Source organism: Telopea speciosissima, chromosome 4 (assembly GCF_018873765.1).
Source record: "Telopea speciosissima isolate NSW1024214 ecotype Mountain lineage chromosome 4, Tspe_v1, whole genome shotgun sequence".
NCBI classification, from domain to species: domain Eukaryota; kingdom Viridiplantae; phylum Streptophyta; class Magnoliopsida; order Proteales; family Proteaceae; genus Telopea; species Telopea speciosissima.
The window spans coordinates 2,741,221-2,761,427 of NC_057919.1; the positions used below are offsets into that span (position 1 = coordinate 2,741,221).

A 20,207-nucleotide genomic window follows, 5' to 3' on the forward strand; every position below is an offset into this window, starting at 1 on the left:
TGGATAAAGAGAAAAAAAAGTGCATAGATGGTCAACAACCTTGACTAAGCATTCTCTATCTCATTCTCCCACTAGCAGAACTCCTGAAACTACTGCGGGCCAAGAACAAGCTTTGTTCCCAAGTTTGCTAGTGGAGAAACAAATGGTTCATCACGATTGGACATTTTGACACATGTAGTTTGGCAGTACGAGGAGGAAAGTTCGTCTACTTAAAATCGAACTAAATCACACTAAACCTAAAAAGCTAAAACAAAAGTTCTTAAATTTTTCATAAATCTTCTGCAGTTCTGCATTTCTACTTGTTTCCTCTTTCGTGCCTTGCATCTTCAAGGACAGTATGAAACATTCTCAACTCTTCAACGAACCAATAAAATGAGCAGAACAAAACCAAATAAATTAAACCAAATTTCCAAGATCATACAAGATCCGAACAAATGCAAATATAATGAACCGAATAAAACCGAACAGATCGATTCAGTTTCAATTTGAGGTTAAAAAAATATTTTGTTTCAGTTCGATTTTGATTTGCACATATTATATATTAAATTGAACCGAAATCAAACCTAACCATTGACACTCTAATTGTCTGATAGAAGACAGAATTATAAAATGAGATTGGAAAAGCTTCAATCACACATTCACACCCAACTTTCATCTCCGAAGTGTTAGATTCTGCCGCTAGAGTATTTACAGTTTGCCTCTCAGCTTTCTATTGGACTGATATCAGAGAATCAGCTGGTGATCAACAGGTTTTTGCAACTCCAGTGAGAACTCATTGTTGGCATTCATCTCTATCGACCTGCCTTGGATAGGCGAAAATCACTCATCTAACATTAAGGTATTCACAGAGAACAACGTAACCCACTTCACCCGGAGCTTCCAACGAAAGGGTAATCAGCACATTTGAAACCTAAAAACTAGAACGGTTTAATTGGAAACTCCGTAAGAATCATCAAGAAAAATCCATTATTCACGTAGTTTTACTGATCCACAATCACCCAAAGTCTCCGACAGTACAGATTTGAACGGCTTAGCCACCATCAAACTAGTTGTTTCCACCCAGAGCACATAATAAAGATGATATGAGAGGAAGATTACCACATAAACACAGTAATGAAGGAAAGAGGAGACCTACGATTGGGGGGCAATAAATGCCCGGCTACTTTTCCGTCTCTTCTCCTCCATTGTCCAACTCTGCAACAAGCGTCAAAGATAACTTGATTACATAGAAAACAGAGGGACGAAGGAAGGAAATGGGAGAACTAAAAGTAACAAGTGATCCTCATTGGTGCGCTCGCCTATGCCGCTTGCTAGAGAACCCTCAATCCAGTTCTCCAGAATCTGGGTTACCAGAACTGACGGATACAAATTATTCCAAGCTATTAGCTTTAGCAATCACTGATGTGTCAGTTTCAGTTTGGACATTGTCTACTATTAAATTACTAAATCCGACCTAAGACAATTTAATTCAGCATACAACACTGTTATAACAAATTAATAACAGGGGAAAATGCAGTGTAAAAAGTCTACCATCAACAACCAACTGCAACAACAATCACCCAACTGAACATTATGAGTGAATTTCCCAGCTTCATCTCTATACACCAACATGTCGGTCATCTTCCCTACCAATATCACTGAATATAAACAAGGGCATTTCCCATTCTCGTCCACAAAGAACTATCAAGTCAAAATTCTCAAGTTTATTACAGTAAAATGATATTCATCGATATTAAAAATTAAAATTAAAAGAACCAAAAAGGAAAAGGCAAGGAAAAAGACCAAAAGATACCAATGAAACTAGACTACTGTATTTCAATATTCCTACCTCTGCTCACAGAAACAAAACAACCAACATACCCTGTGCTACTAGCAGCTGGAGAAATTTGAAAAGACCCCTCTACTTGGCAGCTCAATCATCTTATCTGAGAAGGGGAGCAGAACAGACCAGATGCATCTGCTCCAACCACTGCAAGATCACATACGGTACAGAGTTGCCCTTCCTGGGCCGGCACAAATCGAGAACTACAATATGGACATGGCACATCCTTCTGACCACGGTAGATTGGTATGTAAGTTGTCCCACAAACCACAAATGGGTTTCTAAAGTCGTAGTTGAGTTGGCTCACATCTTTCATGTTCCTTTCTGCAGCCTGGAGGACTTGTCTTGCTGTCTTTGCTTGGTTCTCAATGGTGGGGTTGGTCTCCATTAGCCGCCTTGCAAAATTAGCTGCTGTGCTAAGGTTCCCCGCCTTGTAGCAAACAGTCATGGCATTCAACAATGCTAGTCTCAAGTGTGGCATCTGCAGGTTACAGTGGGTGAAGTATGCTGCAAGCTCTTGTTGTCGTACTGGATTGTCTTTAATTTCCCTCCTCTTGAGCTCGATTTTCAAGCCCAGCACATACTCTTTTACTATGATAATCAACTCCTTCACTTCATCAACTTCCCTCCTTGACTCAACCACAATCAAAGGAATGGTATGAAGAATACTCAAGAAAAGCCTTAAAGCCTCGGTGAACTTCCCACCTGTGGTGGCCTTGTAACCTGCCTTAAGCTTCTCTTCCAACTGAGAGAAGTTGTACACAAGGGCTGGTGGGAGCCTCACATTGGGGCTAGCTGACTCACTCCATCCTCTCTCAAGCGCCAATGGATTCACAGGAGCTGAGGGAAAAGCACGTAGGTAGCTATGGCTAGCTGTATGTAAATCAAGAAACATTGGCTTCAAAGGAGCAAAGTTCTTTATGCCCAGTTGCCGGCTTAGCAATCTCATGGCAGTATCAAAATTTCCAGCAGCTGCTTGTTCACCAGCAAGAGACGATTTCTGTGTCCAAATCTGACTGACCGGCATGCCAGGAGTTGGTGCAACAAATACCATAGAACGGGCACTAGTGGCAGTTTGCGGGGTATCCACTTCAGGTGGGAGTTCCAGATCCTCAAGGTCCCATCCTCCTTCCTCATCATTTTCTTCATGTACTTCCCCATCCTCATCCACCACTATGCCAATGTCTCCATTCTGCATGCCCTCCACGTCAACAATATCCAAATCCTCACCCCAATCAGCATCGGCAGCCTCTTCATCTTCCTCTTGGGCACCCCTGCCCACATTGTCTAGTCCACCCTCAAAAATGCCTTTCATAACTCTTAACAATGGCCAATCTCCACCACAAAGAATAGGTGATGGGGGCATCAGAAGGGATGATACTTTCCCCTTTGGCAAAGTGGGAACATCATCCCCCAGCTCAGAAGCAAGCCGCTCAGCAACATCCTGGAGACCATGAACAGCAGCTGTAACATAAGCAAGAGGCAAATGGCCAGCATTCTCCAAGATCTTGACACGCTCTCTGATATCGCCCAAATAAAGAGCATTGTGGAATTGACCCATCACATCGTTCTTCATTTCAGCAATCCTCAGCATTTTAGACAGCTTATCCAAATTGCCTGTTACCAGATACAAGAAGGATAGCCTGTCAAAGTTCTTCGTTCTCTGGTAAGCATATTCCACAATGCTTGCATTACCCTGACGAAGTGCCTCAACCCCCAATCTGTACCAGTGATCTTTCTCATCAATTTCCTTAGCGGAAGCAACAGCAATCTGGATATTTCCACTTTCTAGTGCCAGATTGAACCGAGTCCTCTCATCTTTCACAAAATGGAGGGCAACTTCTGGGAAACCTTTCTGTTGCAGGTATGCAATCATGGCCTGCCCACACAGCTGCGAGTTCCTGATCATGCTCATAACCTGATCATATCCTTTGTTTAGGAGAGAGAGCTTAAATGCATACTCAGTTGCATCTATAGTTATCGCTCGATTCTTTCCATCCCGATCCAAGCAATAGATGGTATTGCCAGAAACCTTTATAATGTATATGGGAACATCAAGAGTCCTGATAATTCCACTGTCGCCGTTAGGAAGGCAATACTTGATATGGTTCAGTGTCGTATATATAAAGACACCATTGTCATCCCAAGCTCCACCTTTCACACGGATTGTCTCATGAAGAGTGCAACGGAGCACGAGTTTCTTACTTGCAATAATGATCGCATGTTTGCTTAATAATGCAACACTCTCCATGTCATTTGACCAAACAACATATTTAACAAAAGGGGCCTGCAGATCACCAAGAACAGTTCTCTGTTGGAGATCAAAGATGACAACTCTATCCTCTGCCCTGCATAGTAAATTGCCAGTCCCAGCATAGAATATTGCATCAGCAGGAATAGGGAGCGCACTCTTCTTCACAATTTCATTTTTAAGGTTCTTCACTAACACTTGGTTGCTGCTTTTGTCAAGAACAGCAAACCTGTTCCGAGCCACAAAAACAGCTGACCCTCCAACTCCTCTTCTTGCCTCTTGCCCAGTATCACCCCTTCCAAAAGTATCTTTGGGTACAATATAAAGTTCATAGGAACCCCCATCAACGTCTGAGCAGATCAAGACAGCATTTTCTGTAGGACTATAAGACATTGTCCTAGGTCCTTGATTCAGGCTGGTGGAACCAGGGCGTCGAATTGGGATCACTTGAGCATCCTTCTGAGTTGAAAACTCATAATAACGAAGGAAACGGTCTTTAACATAGTAGAGAGAATCACCACTCACGGAAAAAGCAGGTCTTTCTCTCTCCAACTTGAAAACTATCATACCACTATCGTGACCAGCTGCCAGAAGGTTCATTTCTGGATGAGTTGCCAGAATCCAGAACCGATCATGCTCCCTTCGGAATGTCTGAACACCTGTCCTCTTTGTTACATCCCACACACGAATACTTTTGTCCTCAGAATTGGAAACAATAATGTCTTGTCTAGCATGAAACATAACGCATGACACATTATTCATGTGTCCTCTCAATGTGTCTACTTCCCAAGCTTTTGTATCTGAAGACAAAGAGCAAGTCAGCCTTATTGGCAAAATCCCATAAAGTTCTAAACAGAAGAACAAAAGACAGGGACAAATGGCGAACCCGGAAACTCAAGAGAAAACAGAAAGAACAGATTTTCATATCTTTACCGTTCATGCGCCAGAGTTTCACTTGGCGGTCATCTGCTCCAGACACAATTAAAGGCAGGGTGGGATGGAATGAAGCCCAGTTGACTCCCCGATCATGCCCTTCCAAGACATACTTGACAACAGCGTCAACACCACCAAACAAATCGGTGTTCATCTGACTCAGCCGCAGGATGTCATCTGCAGGGGACACTGTCTTCTTCCTCAAAGCACCAATATCCCAAACACGAACTGTCTGATCCAAGGAGGCAGAGACAACGAGGTCTTCTTTAGGATGGAAGGAAGCACCCATGACATAATGGTTGTGGCCAGTTAAAACAGAAATACAGGTGCGAGACTGCCAGTTCCATATTCTGATAGTCTGATCATCACTTGAACTAACTATCCATGGGTACTCATTGTGAAACTGTACAGTACGAATGTAATCCAAATGCCCGAGAAGAGTAAACAGACATCTGTGCGTCTTGTAATTCCACACTTTGATCTTGTAATCATCTCCTGCAAAAGCCAATGTTATCCATAAAGCAAGAAAATATGCCCAGAGAAAGAATAGATAGGACATGAATTGTATAAAGAACAAAAGTAGACACTACAATGAATATCAATATAAGTAACCACAACCAGATATTCTACAAAAAAAAAATATAAACTTGCCATTACGTGCTCAGATCGTAAGTCATTATCAACAGACAAGTTGTCAGCTGAAGGGGTGCCAAAGAGAAACATATGAGCAGCATAATGATGAAGGTTGAGAAAACACATCTATTGACTGGATCATTGTCTTGCACCACAAAACAGTAACCGTGTAATAGATCCTATGAGGGAGAAGGTATAAAAGCACTATATGATTCGAGTACGAAATGGATCAACTTATAAAACAAAATTGAATTGGAATATAAAACCGAATGAAAGCAAAAGACTCGCACACAATGCATCCATGAGGAACAAACAGTTGAATAATAACATTGATTAGCAAATAAGACAAAGTACCGAACAGTCCATGTAGTGGCAGAGTTCCATACCTCCGGAGACGAACAATGGCTGAGATTTATGGAAATGGACACCACGAACGGGCCCGTCGTGCTCGTCAAATCTGTCGATAAGAGTACCCATCCTGTAATCCCAAAGTTGGATCACACCACTGTGAAGACTCGCAAGAATCCATGGCCTCTTACTATGAAAACTCAGGCCCTTCACCCGATTACTCTTGGTCTCGAATTTCGTCAGCATCGTCCCGACTCAAGTCTCAAAACCCAAAGAACGACAAGAGAACACAGCTTTCAGGGTCAAGGGGAGACAACTAGCACGTCCTCCAATCTCTCAGTAGATTGAAACGAGTTCAAATTATCTGTCAACACAGTGTCTTGGGCAACCAATTTAGGGCTACGATCCACACGCCCAGGGGTACAAAACAGAAATAGATCTACAGGGATAAAATTTCTCGACAAGATGAGAGAGATGATGAGACGGATTGTGAGAAAATTTTACCTCAGATTTGAGAAGAAGTCCAGATCAAGCTGAAACCATCACCGCCCCCGAATCTCCCACAATCAACAGTAATAGAGGAAGGGAATCGGAGGTCAGTGTCGAGGTAGCAGATCGGAAGTCCTGATACGAGAAACAGATTAAGAGAGAGGTCCCCTCGCAGATCTGGCTACGAATGACTGTGCTGTGCTGTGCTGGTCTGGGCTGTGTTGTGCTGTGAGAGAGGAGTGAATATAGAGAGAGCGGGGAAAAGGCATCAAAAATGACAAAAATAAACGAAGCCGAAACCTCTGAGATGATTATCTCTCTCTCACTGTGGAAGAGGGTCTGGCTAGTAGTGCTACTCGAACCGAATTTAGTTAATTAATTTCTTTTGCCCTGCATCGACATTACTTATAGTTATATGAAATATGAATGAGGTCGTTACCCTCTTAAATTATTTGGTATTGAGTCTTAACTCGTAACTCTTAAGCGTTGTTGTTTGTTATTTCAACGTTCGTGATCTTCCCAAGAACGTCATCTGATGATGCTTAGGTCTTAAGCTTTCTTGATTGCGATTTGAACGGTTGTGATCTTTCGAAGTATGTCATATTTTTATTTTTTTTTAATTTTGATAGAAAAGAATGTCTCATTGTCATTTTTGAATCTTGTTTGTCACGGGTATGTTCTATCTGTGATTTAAAATAATCGGAATCAGATTTAGATTGATTGAATCAGCCGCAGATCTGCATCAGCTGTGATTAATCCTGATTTCAACCATTCTGGAGTGACCGATTCTAAGGTTATTGGGACCAAATCATTGGGTTTCAGATCTAAGTGGCCGATTCTAGTCAATTTAGGATCGACAAAAACAGGCAACTAAGAAGATAAAAACGAAGAAACACTAGTACAGTGCCTCGTGACAAAATTTTGCATTAGAGTTCAACACAAGTTTCTTCCAAATTGCAATGCATCATCTTTCACCACTCCTCTAAGAGCCCATACATGGAGACTAATAGACTGTGTTTGGTATGCATTCTCTAAATAGATTGTGGATCTAGAATGCATTCTAGATATGCTCGAATTTACCTACTATAAGTCCATATGCAATTGCTTCATGTCTCCCTACTTTTTGTTGCACAAGTTCCTTGAACATATGTATCCACCACAACCGAAGTTCCCATGTGTTTGAACCCTAATCCAAACCCAAAATAACCAATTTCGACCTCACGTCAACATACCCTAAACTAGTGGACTTTGTAGCACCAAAAGAAAAAGTTTTGTTTGTTTATTGTGTTGGGAGGGGGGGGGGGTTGTGAGTTCAAAAACATGTGTATTTGTATAGTTCTAATTTCTAAACCTGTTATAAGGATGTCCATAAATTTTCCCAACCAAAACAATGAAACTGCAGTAGGATTTAGCTATAAATGTATCATGATCAGCTCGAGCTAAGAATCATGTGTGTATGCATAAAGGACATACGGAATAGATTCTACAGGGCACCAGGAATGACAGCCCATGAACTGATTCATATTGGGATCCATGGTAGCAGTGCATGAACACCCTCCAACCAATTCATGTTTCCAGGCTAATGGATCCCCTGGCTCCTCTCTTCATTTTCCAGATTTCCAGTGGAAAGGTACTTGTCTCCACATTTGATACATGCACAAAGACTAACAATGTTCGACTTTGGGCTAAGTGCACAATTGTGGCTCACAGTGACTTGCCCTGAAGTACTTGGACAATCTCCTCTGTCCTTGACTGGATGCCCTTAAGATACTCAGTTAGAATACGTTGCTGGTAAGAACCACCCTCCTGCAGTGACAAGAAAAGCAACATCAAGAAAGCAGGAGCATTTCAAATTGTTTCCACTTGAGACCCATGGAACGGTATATCTTACCGTTCTAATCAAAGTACGTTCAATCCGTTTCTTAATGACAGCATATAATTCATCTGGCAAAACCTCTCCTTTTCCCACATTCAGACCATTGATCAGCAATCTATTCCATTCATCCTCAGGCGCTGCAGGTAGGAAAATAATAATCTTTGGTAAGGTTCTGGCAGATTATGTCTAGTCAGACGCCTACTTGATATACACAGAGAGGAAGAAAGACACCATAGTATACATCTGATACACAAAAAGAATGGCATAGCAGCAGCTAGCATAGCAGTAAACCTAAATTCAAAAGGCCTAACCTAAATATTTGTAGATAAAAGACTCACCCAACTTAAGAACCTAGTTGCCACTATCTATTGCAAGTTTATGCATTGTCATGGAAAAAATCTGCCAACATGTCAATCCAGTGGAATGATCATTCTATCGGGCTGATTTTTGTCCCTGACCGCACGAGGAAAAAACTACTTTGATATATATATTTTTTTATTACTGGCATTCCAAAACAGAAACAATGAACTGTTGACTTATCAAAAGAGGGGGGGGGGGACTATAGATTCCACCTCCTTGACTCCAAGTCTGCACCAGTACCAACACTCGTAGGCTCTCTAGCTCTCTACATGATTATCCCTCAATTTTCTTGAGGGAAAACAGAATCAGATCATGGTAGTTTAAACATGATTTGACAGGCTATGTATGCATGAATTCATGTTAATCTGCTACCAACAACCACCCCGCTTGTTTCCCAAAAGATGAATAAATGAAACATACTGATGAGCAGAAAATGTCTCCTCCAAGAAAATGGTGAATCCATATTACTGTTCTGAGGAAAAATCTACATAAGTGTTAAACTCCAGCCATTTAACAGCACGCAATGAGGTATATCCCAAATCTCCATTAAAAGGTGGAAAAAAATCTACGAAAAAGGAAAATCTGAAACTATGAAAATCTCTTCTACAGTAGATGAAAATCTTGAAGTAGTAGGTAGATACCACCACAAGTACTGCTAGAAAATAGAAGTAAATGAGTGAGAACAAAGTTAGGGAAACCAACATTATTAATTTGACTCATTTATACCTTGGAAACTAACCTTTGATTATGGTCTCAAGAAACTCTTCGGCCTTTAAAATCTCATTTCCTGCACCAGATACACAAACTGAAATATGACCAGAGAGTAAAGCATCCAGAAACAGATGTCAATTGTCTTGGATAATCAAACAAATCTAAGAAATAAAATAATGAAGCTACAACAATAAAGGGGGAAAAATTATGATTATACACCTAAAGTTACTAAGGAAATGATTGATCTGGCAGAGAAAAAACAATAGAATGCATTTCAAATTTGATTGAGCCAACAACTTCTTCCTTCACTTGATGAACTTTAATCTGCAAAACGCATAACAAAGAAAGGGGGGAGAAAACTGTAACTCCTATAATTGTGTTAAGATTTATCAATATGGCATTACCATTCAATGCATGCTTCTCTGACCTACTCAATTTTGTTGTTCAGTGGATCAGTGCCCTTATTTATTTATTTATTTATTTTGATAGGTAGGCCCCAAGGAGAATTGCTTATGACCCGTTAATTGTGAGATGTTGATCCTTGCCAACTGAGCTAACCCTTGGAGTAATATATCCCTAATTCGGTGGCCTAATTATGAATGAAGAAACTAAGAAAGACAGTAGTGGGCGAGCTTTGGCGCCACGGGTTAAGTTGCTATGTTGCAACCTGTTGTGACAAGACATTTAGACTAGTAAGAGCTTTAAGTGCCAAGCAGATAAAGCATTCAGTTTGAAGTTTTGGGATATCGTCAGATATTGGTGTTGAATTATGTGAGGAAGAATATGCATAGCTACTAATGATTTAATCAGTGAAGTTGATTCCTGCAAGGTCATTAAACAGACTCTTCATAACTTGAGCGTCATTCTTAGTTTAAGAGGGTCCCAGTGCATGAGGCTCCCGCTACTGCAGGGTCTGGGAGGGGAAAATGTATGCAGCCTTGCCCCCTGCTTCGCATGAGAGGCTGTTTCCAAGTTTTGAACTCGCAACCAATAGGTTGCAATAGCCACAACCTGTAGGAAACAGACAACTATGTAGCTATCTCGTAAAATAAAAAGATTACAATATCTACCAATGAAAAAATAAATATCAACCAAGCCCCTTTGGACAAAAAATTGGGTTGGCCCAGTTCTGTCTCGGCTTGGGCTTCCACAGCAAGTCGTGCCAGTCCAACTAGCCATGGGAAACTGTATTTGCCAGTCCAAATACTGCATTAGCATCCAGTTGACTGCATACAATGAAGGGCGCCATACAGGTGGCATATCAGGTAGAAGAGAGTTTGAAGAGGCCCAACACTCAGCAGACTTTTACAGACACTTTCTCCTGGGGTGATAGCAAGAGCAACCTACCTTCTCAACCGGAGAAGTCATTCAGCAAGCAATAGGCTAGAGATTCCTCTATGGCAATCTCACAACCCAACCATCCTTATTCTCCACCTCAGTGTGGTTCTGACAGACCTCTTTTGAAGCCGCGGGATGAGATACAATGATTTACATGCAAGGGGTTCAAACATTTCTTTGCTCAATATCCTAACCATCTCATCGATTTTCTGAAAAGGAAGAACTCATGGCAACTGCTTCGAAAGAGCAACGAAAGAAAGAGATAGTATGTTTGAAGGCAGAGCAGTCTAGTGACAACAGTGGTAGTGCCAATGATGGTGAGCAACAGCCATGCTATGTTCTTTGTCCTCTCTTGGCCGCAAAAATTTCTGAAGAGGATGATTCGCATCACAACAGCACCTTCCAGACCAGGGTGAGATGCAACAACCATCTATGCCATGGTCATCGACAGCAGCAGTTGTACCAATGTTGTATCCGAAGACGTCGTCTGGAAGCTAGGCTTGAAGACAGCCGCATCCCAATCCCCACAAGGTTGCTTAGGTGAACAACACCAACCTCAAGATTCATGACCAGCATTTTCTCATGTACTCTATTGGTGGGTTTTGTCACATTCTTCTTGGTCGACCATGTACGAAAAGAAGGCACAACATTGTGGATACTGGATACAAGAACACCTATTCCTTCAGCAAGGTGTTCTCAAAATGAAACTTCCTGCGAAGAGTCTTTCTAGCCATCAAAGTGAACCACAGGATCATTCCTTCTCCAATGAGTTGACTAAGATGGTATCCTTGGTCCTCATCCAAACTCAATAGAATCAAGTTCTTTTCAAAGGAGGAGAGTTAATGCAGTAGCATTGACTTGGTTGGACCGGCACAACCCACCGTGGAAGCCCAAGCTGAGACGGAACCACCCCAACCCTTTTTTTGGTCCAAAGGGGCTTGGTAGATATTTATTTTCTTCATTGGGATAGACATTGTAGTCTTTTCATTTAAGAGATAGATACGTAGCTGTATGTTTTCTACTTAGTTTTAGTTCCTATTTAGAGAGAGTTTCTAATTTTAGGAGTTTATTTTCCTATTTATACATGTGAACTCTACAATGGAATTCAAAGAATGAATGAATAAGAGTTCACTGTGGTGTTTGGTGAAACTCAGACTTGGCCGACAGGTGCTGTTCCATCCCTTCTCTATACTCTCTTTTTCCCTTCCCTCTGGTATGAAACAGTTCCATGTTCCCTCTCTTCTTTCCTCTTCTCTTCCTCCTCATTTCTCTTCTTTGTTTCTTGTTTTCCCTTTGAATTCCCTAACCACATACCCTCGGGACCCTGCTCCAGTGGTACCAGCAACCCCTTCTATATCAGGTTCTATCTCCCTCATTCCCTCTGTTTTCTTCTTGATATTTCGGGCAGTTATTCACTACCCTAGGGCCACGACCAATTTCTCCTATTATAAGATTGATGCTCAGTTTCAGGTTTCAATATGTGAGTACCGCAAGCAAGGCTTTCAGAGACCCTTTCTGTTGTTATGGTTGTTGTTGGTTGCGCTACTACCTGAGTTTAGAGGCCCTTGAGTAGCTATTCCACCCCTAAAATCGCAGCCCGATCAGGTCATGTATAAGGGGGTTCTACTCTTTGAAGCAACTCTTCCTCCCGCCGCTGGTTTGGAGTCCTGAGGTTGAAGACAACCTCTCCTTTCCCCCCCCCCCCTCCCCTCTTATTTTACGATATATTATATTGTGTTTGTTTTCCTTTTTCCCCACTCCTTTCGTTATTCACTTTTATCCTCTTTTTTTTTTTGCTTCCAAGATTACCCTGATCTATAGATCATAAACTCCTTTATGTCCTTTTCTCTTTTACCTACCAAGTAGCCCCTTGAAAATTCTGGTTAATTACCATATTCCCAAACGGGGTTTTTGAACCTGGGATTGTATTAGGACCTCTAATATTGGATGTCACACTAGCCCTGGAACTTCAATTCCACAGTTGTTCAGAATATCCTTATCCGTACTTCATCCTCATAAAGAGAGGAGGACTGCCAGATCTATCTCAATCTCCCATAAAGAAAAGCAAGACCATGATTTTATATTTCATTGAAACTTAAAGAAGAAAATCAGGATTTAGATAAATAGGGAAAACTTTTACCAATTCCAAATTATATTTTAAATTCAATATAAACAGACACATGCATGTGCAAGCACAAATATACATATAAATATATTTTGGAAGGGCAACCTAGCTTTCAATCATAATATCATGAAGCTTATTCTTCTTATTATTGCCCCCCTCTTTCCCAGGTAGCATACTATAGTAGCACTAATTCTCCTGAACTTGGACTTGGACTAACCCAATGGAGGGACAGAACCACGGAACTAACTCACAGACAAGAACTCACTGCAGAGGCATCAAACTACACAGGCATGTAGCCAAGACAAAGGGATGCCCTGAGATATAAAAGTTTAATACTCCTATTCAGAGGCACACATTAATATTTACATGGTTGACCAGCCTCTAAACATGCAAAGCACATAGCTAACTGGCTTTAGTTCATCACTTGTTTCATAAATAAACAATGTTTCAAATCCAACTAAACTAAATAGAACATATGACTTAATCTTTAACCCAAACCAATGGTCATGTAAATACCTAACATGCATGATGCTCTTAACAGTAAGCCCTTCACATAATCACCACCACAAATTCATTATATTAGCAAGTGTCACCTCCCCAAATAGTTGGCCCAAGGCTAAACCATTGCAAGGGCAAAAGGCAACTGTTGAGTGTTGGCCACAGATACACAGCAAACTCATGATGTAGTTGCTTGTCACAATTGCACACTTGCCTCACAACTTTTGATCCATTTCCATGTTAGATGGGCCTTCTGACCAAGAGAAGTTTTCATGTGGTCCCTAAAAAAAGTTGACTCCACTTAAACTGAGTAACATTAGCTCAAGTACCTTTCTTTGCAAAGCTACGTTTAGACAGAACTCTGGAAGCATAGAGCTGCAAGACCTTTTGCAACATAGCCTCCAACCCAGGCTTATCCCCATCCTCTTTTGCCTGCAAATGACTGAGCAAAATCAATAACAGGACCAAATAAAGATTATCAGAGAGAGTCTCCAATGACCATTAAGCTAGAATTTGGTGCATTCAATTGAAACAATACTTAGTGTTCCTAATTACACAACCAACGGGAAGCATTAATAACATAAACAAGATATGTAGTGAAAATTTCAAAATTTAAATGATCTAAACAACCAGAACCTATTGAGAAGAAGAAAAAGAGAAGAACAGTGGAGACAATGGAGATGGAGAAGAGGAAGAGGCCTAGAACACAATAGAATTAGAATCAGTCTATCATGGCCCCGCAATAGCCTTTATAATTATACTTCAGTATTGGACTCTTCATAGGAAACCTAGTAAGAGTCTGAGTCTAATTCCACAATTACAACTAAAGTTGATATCTATAGAAGACATAAACATAAACCTAAACTCTATCACTTAACACACACACACACACCACAATAGAGACACTCCCCCTATCATGATTAACACTTTAACAACAAACAATTGGTCCCACCCACCAATAAGATCTTTTAGTTAAAAGTAATCATAGCATTGGCACAAGGGGGCAATTTGATCCCCCTAGGTCAATGGGACTTAATTTGAAAGCAATTTTAATTATTTGACATATAAAGGAATCCTATCTTCCAACAACATCAGACAGCCCTAACCTAAAGAAGTATAATGCAAATAGAGAAAATGAAAAAGAAAAAAAAAAAAAAAAAAAAAAAAGGGAGACAAGACATACTTGCCGTAATTGTGCATTAACTTCTGAAAGAAACCCTTCATCTAGCTGTCCTTCTTGTTCCCTTTGAATTAATTCCTGAAGGACCATAAAGAAAAATGTCTTTTCATAAATCCCAGAAAATTCAAAAACAAATGCCGCAAACTACTACAGTATAGCTCTTCAGGAATGTAATAAGCACACAATGCTCTTCATGCAAAATTTTCACCAGTATTCTAGCCTAAAGGGTGGGCCTTGGCTCAATGGTAAGGTTGCTCCATTGCAACCTAGTGGTCGTGGGTTTGAGTAAGGAAACAGCCTCTTTGCGAAGCAGGGGTAAGGCTGAGTACATTATGACCCTCGCTAGACCCCACAGTAGCGGGAGCCTCATGCACTGCATACACTCGTTTTATTCTAGCCTAAACAGTATATGATGCAGCTAAGATTGCTCAATTGCATTGATCAAGCCTCAGGAAACTTTATTTTAGCCCATGTTTGGGTTTTACAGACCTTGGGTTTATTGATGTAATGGGCCTCTTTTACTGGACCATATTTGGGGTCTTAATTATGTACATGGGATTAAGTATATAGATAAGATTGTGTGGGTCCCATGTTGTTAAGTTAGTTTAGTCTAGAAAGAGTGTTTTTAGTTAAGTTTTTAAATTAGATAATGATACTTACAGTTAGATAGAGTTCTGTTTTCAGTATATTTCTTTTATTCAGTGTATTAGGGTTATTAGGAGTCCTTTATATGAGTAAATTTTAGCAATTTTAGAAGGTCTTCATATATGTAATACGCCCCCATCAATTGGAGATGATTTGAGTAAAGACTAAAGAATGAGTTTTTTTTTAAAGAATTTTGGCAACGCATACTCTCTCTCTCTCCAGCAACTTCTCCCTTCCCATCATCCTTCAGATTCCCTTTCTTCCCTGCCATTGGGGTTGCTAGCAGTCTCTTTCAGTCTTTCCTTCTATCTTAAAAGAAAACCCACCACCACAGATCCTCTGATTGATCTGCATCAGTATACTTATTTGAATCATGAAGCAGATGACAACTTAGCTATGTGATGTGCTGTGACACTAAGAAAAACTCTACATATTTTGCTAACTTTTCTATTCAGGCAGGATAAACCAACTGACATGCTCTCACTACTCTAGGTCACTTTAAGAGAGATTATGTAATGAAGTGATTCAAATCAGAGGTAAACGTCAACTTACTTTCTCCATCAGAGAGAGAGCCCCAGGATCTTTTGGAGGCCACAATATCTCTTCCACTTCATTGACAACAGGTTTTAAAATTTCCTTGAGGACATCGGTTGCTGATTCTATTTTTTTCTATAGCCAAAATAAGCAGAAGATCAAAGATGAACATGACTCAGGTAAGGCAACCTAATGGAAAAAAAAAAGTAATTTTATATGTGAAAGGTAATCAAGAAATACAGTTCAATAACTTTCACAGACAATGTCAAAGAAAATTACATTGGTCTTATGGACAAGGTGATCCACTATGCTCATTACCGATGACGCCAATTCTTCATAGTCTTTCTGCATACATAGAATTGCAGTCCTAACTCCTATGATTAAAAGAAAATCTTTACGAAAATCAAGAACTAAAATAGGCCAATATCAAAACATTTTTTAATAGAGACTCAAAATCAACCAAGTCAAAACCATGCTTTATCATCCTCAGATTTGCATGTCTCGGTTCTAGCTGCAAGCCGTATCCAGAAAATCTCATTGAATGCAAGGACATTTTCAACTACAAGCTTCTGAAGCTGTGTACAGAAGAAAAGAAGTAAAAAAATTAGTTCGTTACAAGTAAATGTCAATTTCAAAAGCACAACAAGGCAACTACCAATAATCAATCTCTGCATGGTACTTCTAACAGTAGTGCATTCATCAGCATCAGAAATATGGATCCAAAATATCTAAGGTAACTATTTATAACTTGTGCAGAGTTTTGGAAAAGGCACCCATTGGATGTATCCTTCCAAGATGATATCTTGCTGGAACGCATGCCCTTTCTGGGACCAGTTGCCACACCTTTAGCTACCAACCCAAATGGTTGTCATAGATAACACAATAACAACAATTTGATTGAGTCTTTTTTTAATAGAGATCTTGAATGAGGGATACAACAGACTGATAAAGTCGGTTTATGGTAGAGATCTTCTATGGAGGATCCAACAGGCAACAACTCATAGGTCTTTTTGTCCTGCACTTTTGCTATGTATATCTCTACACTTTTTGAAGGATTTCTAGCACAGACCAAAACTTAAGGCCAATAATAGATCCAAGACTCTAAGTCCCACTAGTTTTAGGAGTGATATTATTAGTACTTTGAACTATTAAGATGTCAAGAAGTTTAGTCTGTCCTAGGCTGGATTTTATTTTGTTTACAAGTTAATCCAAGATGCTTCTTCACAGGGTCATAAAAACTGTAAAAGCTGTGCACAATTATCAGTTTTATTGTGGCCATAATACTTAGGTGTTAAAACTTTCACATAACTAGTATTCAGTTTCACAAGGCTGGCCATTTCCAACACGATACCACCAACCCAAAAAGAATACAACCCTAAGTCAGATGGGTTTAACTTATGCAAATTTGAAATAACATGAATATGTCATGACCTTACTAGCCCATTCAATAAACAGTTTGTGTTTAGATTGAAGAAGTGTAGCCTACCATACCTGTTTGACCCACTACCTCTTTAATGTTATATGCCAAAAATGAATATTGAATAGATAATAAATAACCCAGTTAATTACATCTTTCTCACATACATGTATTTATGTTATTAGTTTGAGCGACACCCCCCAAAGAGAAAATTCCTGTGTCTGCACCTGCCATTTACTAAATGAGCAGGGTCTGCACATCCACCCAAGTACCTCGAGTTTCTTCCTACTGCAGTTATCCAGCAATAGCACCAGTATTGATGCTTATAATATTAGAGATGCGATTGATTTGTTACCTACAAATAGAAATAGAATATATAAACAAATAACATGAAAATTATTTACTTACATCATTTGCATTTGCATCCCTTAGCATATCTATTAGCCTATCCACTTCAACAGTCTTTTTGAATGATTGTTCAGCATCTTGATTGACTGCACATATCAAAGTTTCCCTGTTTATTAAATTGAAACATATCATTTTACTATCAACAGCTCAATCCATCAAATACAGGAAAATTAATAAATCTAATCACTTCAGGGAAAAAAACATGCCTTTGATGAAACATGACAGAACCATGTGAATATTAAACAGATTCTTTTGAACATATTTCAAGTACAATGATGGGGGGGGGGAATTCCAAGAGGATGAAAAGTGCAAGCACTCATGACCTGCTAACCACAAGCAATCCACACAGAATAACAAGAAATAGGAAAAGACATACGACACTTGAAACATGTTCAATCAGTAAGATACACTAGTATCTTCATTCATTGGCTAACTAAACATGCATAATTCGATAGTCTACAAGTACATGTATAGGAAAAAGAAATTGCCAACTAAGCAAAATTGTTAAATTACTGCAGCAAAATGGAAGATGACTTTCACCAAAGTCAACAAAAATTCATCTTCCCTTCTGCTTCTCCCCTGCAGTTAGCAAGCCAAAGTAATTAAGTCATTTCCCTCATGCTCCCTTTCACTTAGCTTATATAGTTCCAATTAAGTTGAAAAACTTGCAAGATGTAGGATAGCCAAAGGCCAATATTCTTAGCTGACATAGAAAATACATGGCGATGATTTGGGATCTCGAAAATTAGGGTGGCACCATGACAGCTAAGAGACAAATTTGATTCGGGGTAGTCAATGAAGGTGGCAACCTTCCGACCCAGATCCTGGATCTGAAGACTGAACACAACCTTCGTCCCTTTCTTGCGTCTCACTTCTTATGGTAATTAAATGATTAATTGAAATATATCACAATTATTGACTTTAGTCAAACAAGAATTGACTCTTCAAAATTGTAGTCGATACCTAAATTAGTTACAACTAGAACTCAAACCAAGTTAATGCTCAACCTATCATCTATAAATGGTCTGAGAAGTCCAGAATCACTATTTTTTCTGTAATTTGTTCCGGTTATTTATGCCAATTGAAAATACACATACAATCAACAATTTTCACCAGCCAAACAATTTGATCCATTGTGCTTAAAAACGATGACTAAGCTAGAGCCACTTAGGAAATTCATTATAGAATAGAATCGAACTCTGAAACAACACAATAATGAGCTTAAAAAAATAACAACACTAGTGAAGATTGCATCTCTATACTGTAAATAAATCACTAAGTGTCAATCCAACAAAGTTAACCAAGAACAACATTGATTACCTCCTCCTCCTCCAATCCATTGGAGTCGTCAAAATGTATCCTCTCCTCTTTTCCATCCCCACGGTCCCGGTGTTCCATCGTTGGAGACATGATTTCTGGATAGTTGATTAAAGAGGGAGCGTCCAAAAAAAATCAACAACAGAATCAACTAAGATCCAGAAAATAAAAATTTTCTTTTGAATAAACAAATTCAAGTGCAATGAGCAAGGAAACACATCAATAGTGTGAGCAGTATCATAGAATTATTCCAGAAAATTCACTAAAAAATAGTTAAAATGTTAAAAGATTAAATGAGAGACGTATAACTTGGATAGACATAGATGAACCAAAACATGAAAGAAAGAAAAAAGAAAAGGGAGCAGTATAGCAATCGGTGTAGGAAAAAGGAAGTACCCTGTGAAGATGTCGATGAGAGAAACCACAGTTCCAGAACGAAAAAGGAAGAAAAAACGAAGAAGAAGAAAGTACCCTGTGAAGTTGAAGATGAGGGAAACCACATTCCAGAACGATGGTTGCCGTACCAAAATATGTTGCCATAGGCGATAACGCAGACATGAAATGGCTGGTTGGATGTTCGAGTCTACGAGAAATGGATGCACACCCGGAATTTGTACTGAATCAATAGGAATCGATTTAAAACCACCCTGGTCCTAATTTCCGTGTACAGAATCAGCCCAAGCTGGATTGACCGGAGTCTGGTTCAACCTCGATCAGATCCATCTAGTATTTGTATTTCAGTCCAATCCATAGTTAGTTGAAATGCTATCATAGATAACGTGAGAGCCATGGCTCAAAACTTACAAAGATCACAAGGCCATGGTGGAACGGAAATGCGTTTAAACGTTACTTTTTTATCGTCCCATTTCTTTACTATTTTTATCATTTTCCGCATTGATCTTAGTGATACTATAAAAGTTTCTCAAAAATAACAAAAGTTTTAAAAGCCTTTAAAAATTAAAAGCCAAATGTTCTCTGTGTGCCACGGGCGCAGGCCTGCACCCAAACACATAGGGGTGGGCAAAATGACTACCCTGCCCCCTGAATGGCAAGCCCATGTTAATATGCCTAGGCGCAGGCTATGCTACGGCACAGAGGATATCAGCCCAAAATTAAAACATGTTTGCCTTTTTTAAGTGAAATTATTAGAACTTTTCAAATTGTTAATGTGGATAGGAATGTGTGGGAAAGAATCTGCACATTACACCAATGGTTGTCTTGAAACAATGGTTGTCTTGAAAGGAAAAAAAAATCTTGTATGGGAGTGTAGGCTAGGCCAGCCTTCTACACTCCCATGTGTTTATCTCTTTGATTCTTTGTAT

General features: G+C 39.7%; 2 protein-coding genes across 4 annotated transcripts; both read right to left on the reverse strand.

Moving 5' to 3' along the window:
• Nucleotides 1–1,638: 1,638 nt before the first annotated feature.
• On the reverse strand, nucleotides 1,639–6,671 carry LOC122657596 (coatomer subunit alpha-1-like). The gene is made up of 4 exons (XM_043852345.1): nucleotides 6,492–6,671; nucleotides 6,026–6,257; nucleotides 5,007–5,501; nucleotides 1,639–4,873 (listed from the first exon to the last, which is right to left on the reverse strand). The coding sequence occupies exons 2-4, from the start codon at nucleotides 6,231–6,233 to the stop codon at nucleotides 1,917–1,919; spliced, it is 3,660 nt and encodes a 1,219-aa protein (XP_043708280.1). The 5' UTR covers nucleotides 6,234–6,257; nucleotides 6,492–6,671; the 3' UTR covers nucleotides 1,639–1,916.
• A 1,133-nt stretch (nucleotides 6,672–7,804) lies between these two features.
• LOC122659814 lies at nucleotides 7,805–19,454 on the reverse strand. 3 transcript variants are annotated; one of them, XM_043854948.1, is made up of 11 exons: nucleotides 19,357–19,454; nucleotides 18,889–18,983; nucleotides 17,569–17,674; nucleotides 16,220–16,318; nucleotides 16,023–16,088; nucleotides 15,762–15,878; nucleotides 14,568–14,642; nucleotides 13,714–13,816; nucleotides 9,452–9,517; nucleotides 8,368–8,489; nucleotides 7,805–8,282 (listed from the first exon to the last, which is right to left on the reverse strand). In XM_043854948.1, the coding sequence occupies exons 1-11, from the start codon at nucleotides 19,441–19,443 to the stop codon at nucleotides 8,181–8,183; spliced, it is 1,038 nt and encodes a 345-aa protein (XP_043710883.1). In that variant the 5' UTR covers nucleotides 19,444–19,454; the 3' UTR covers nucleotides 7,805–8,180. The 3 variants fall into 3 exon arrangements, with proteins under 3 accessions (XP_043710883.1, XP_043710881.1, XP_043710882.1); XM_043854946.1 differs by having other exon boundaries at nucleotides 19,282–19,454; XM_043854947.1 differs by having other exon boundaries at nucleotides 9,452–9,499; nucleotides 17,569–17,676; nucleotides 18,888–18,983; nucleotides 19,282–19,454.
• Between the last annotated feature and the right edge of the window lie 753 nt (nucleotides 19,455–20,207).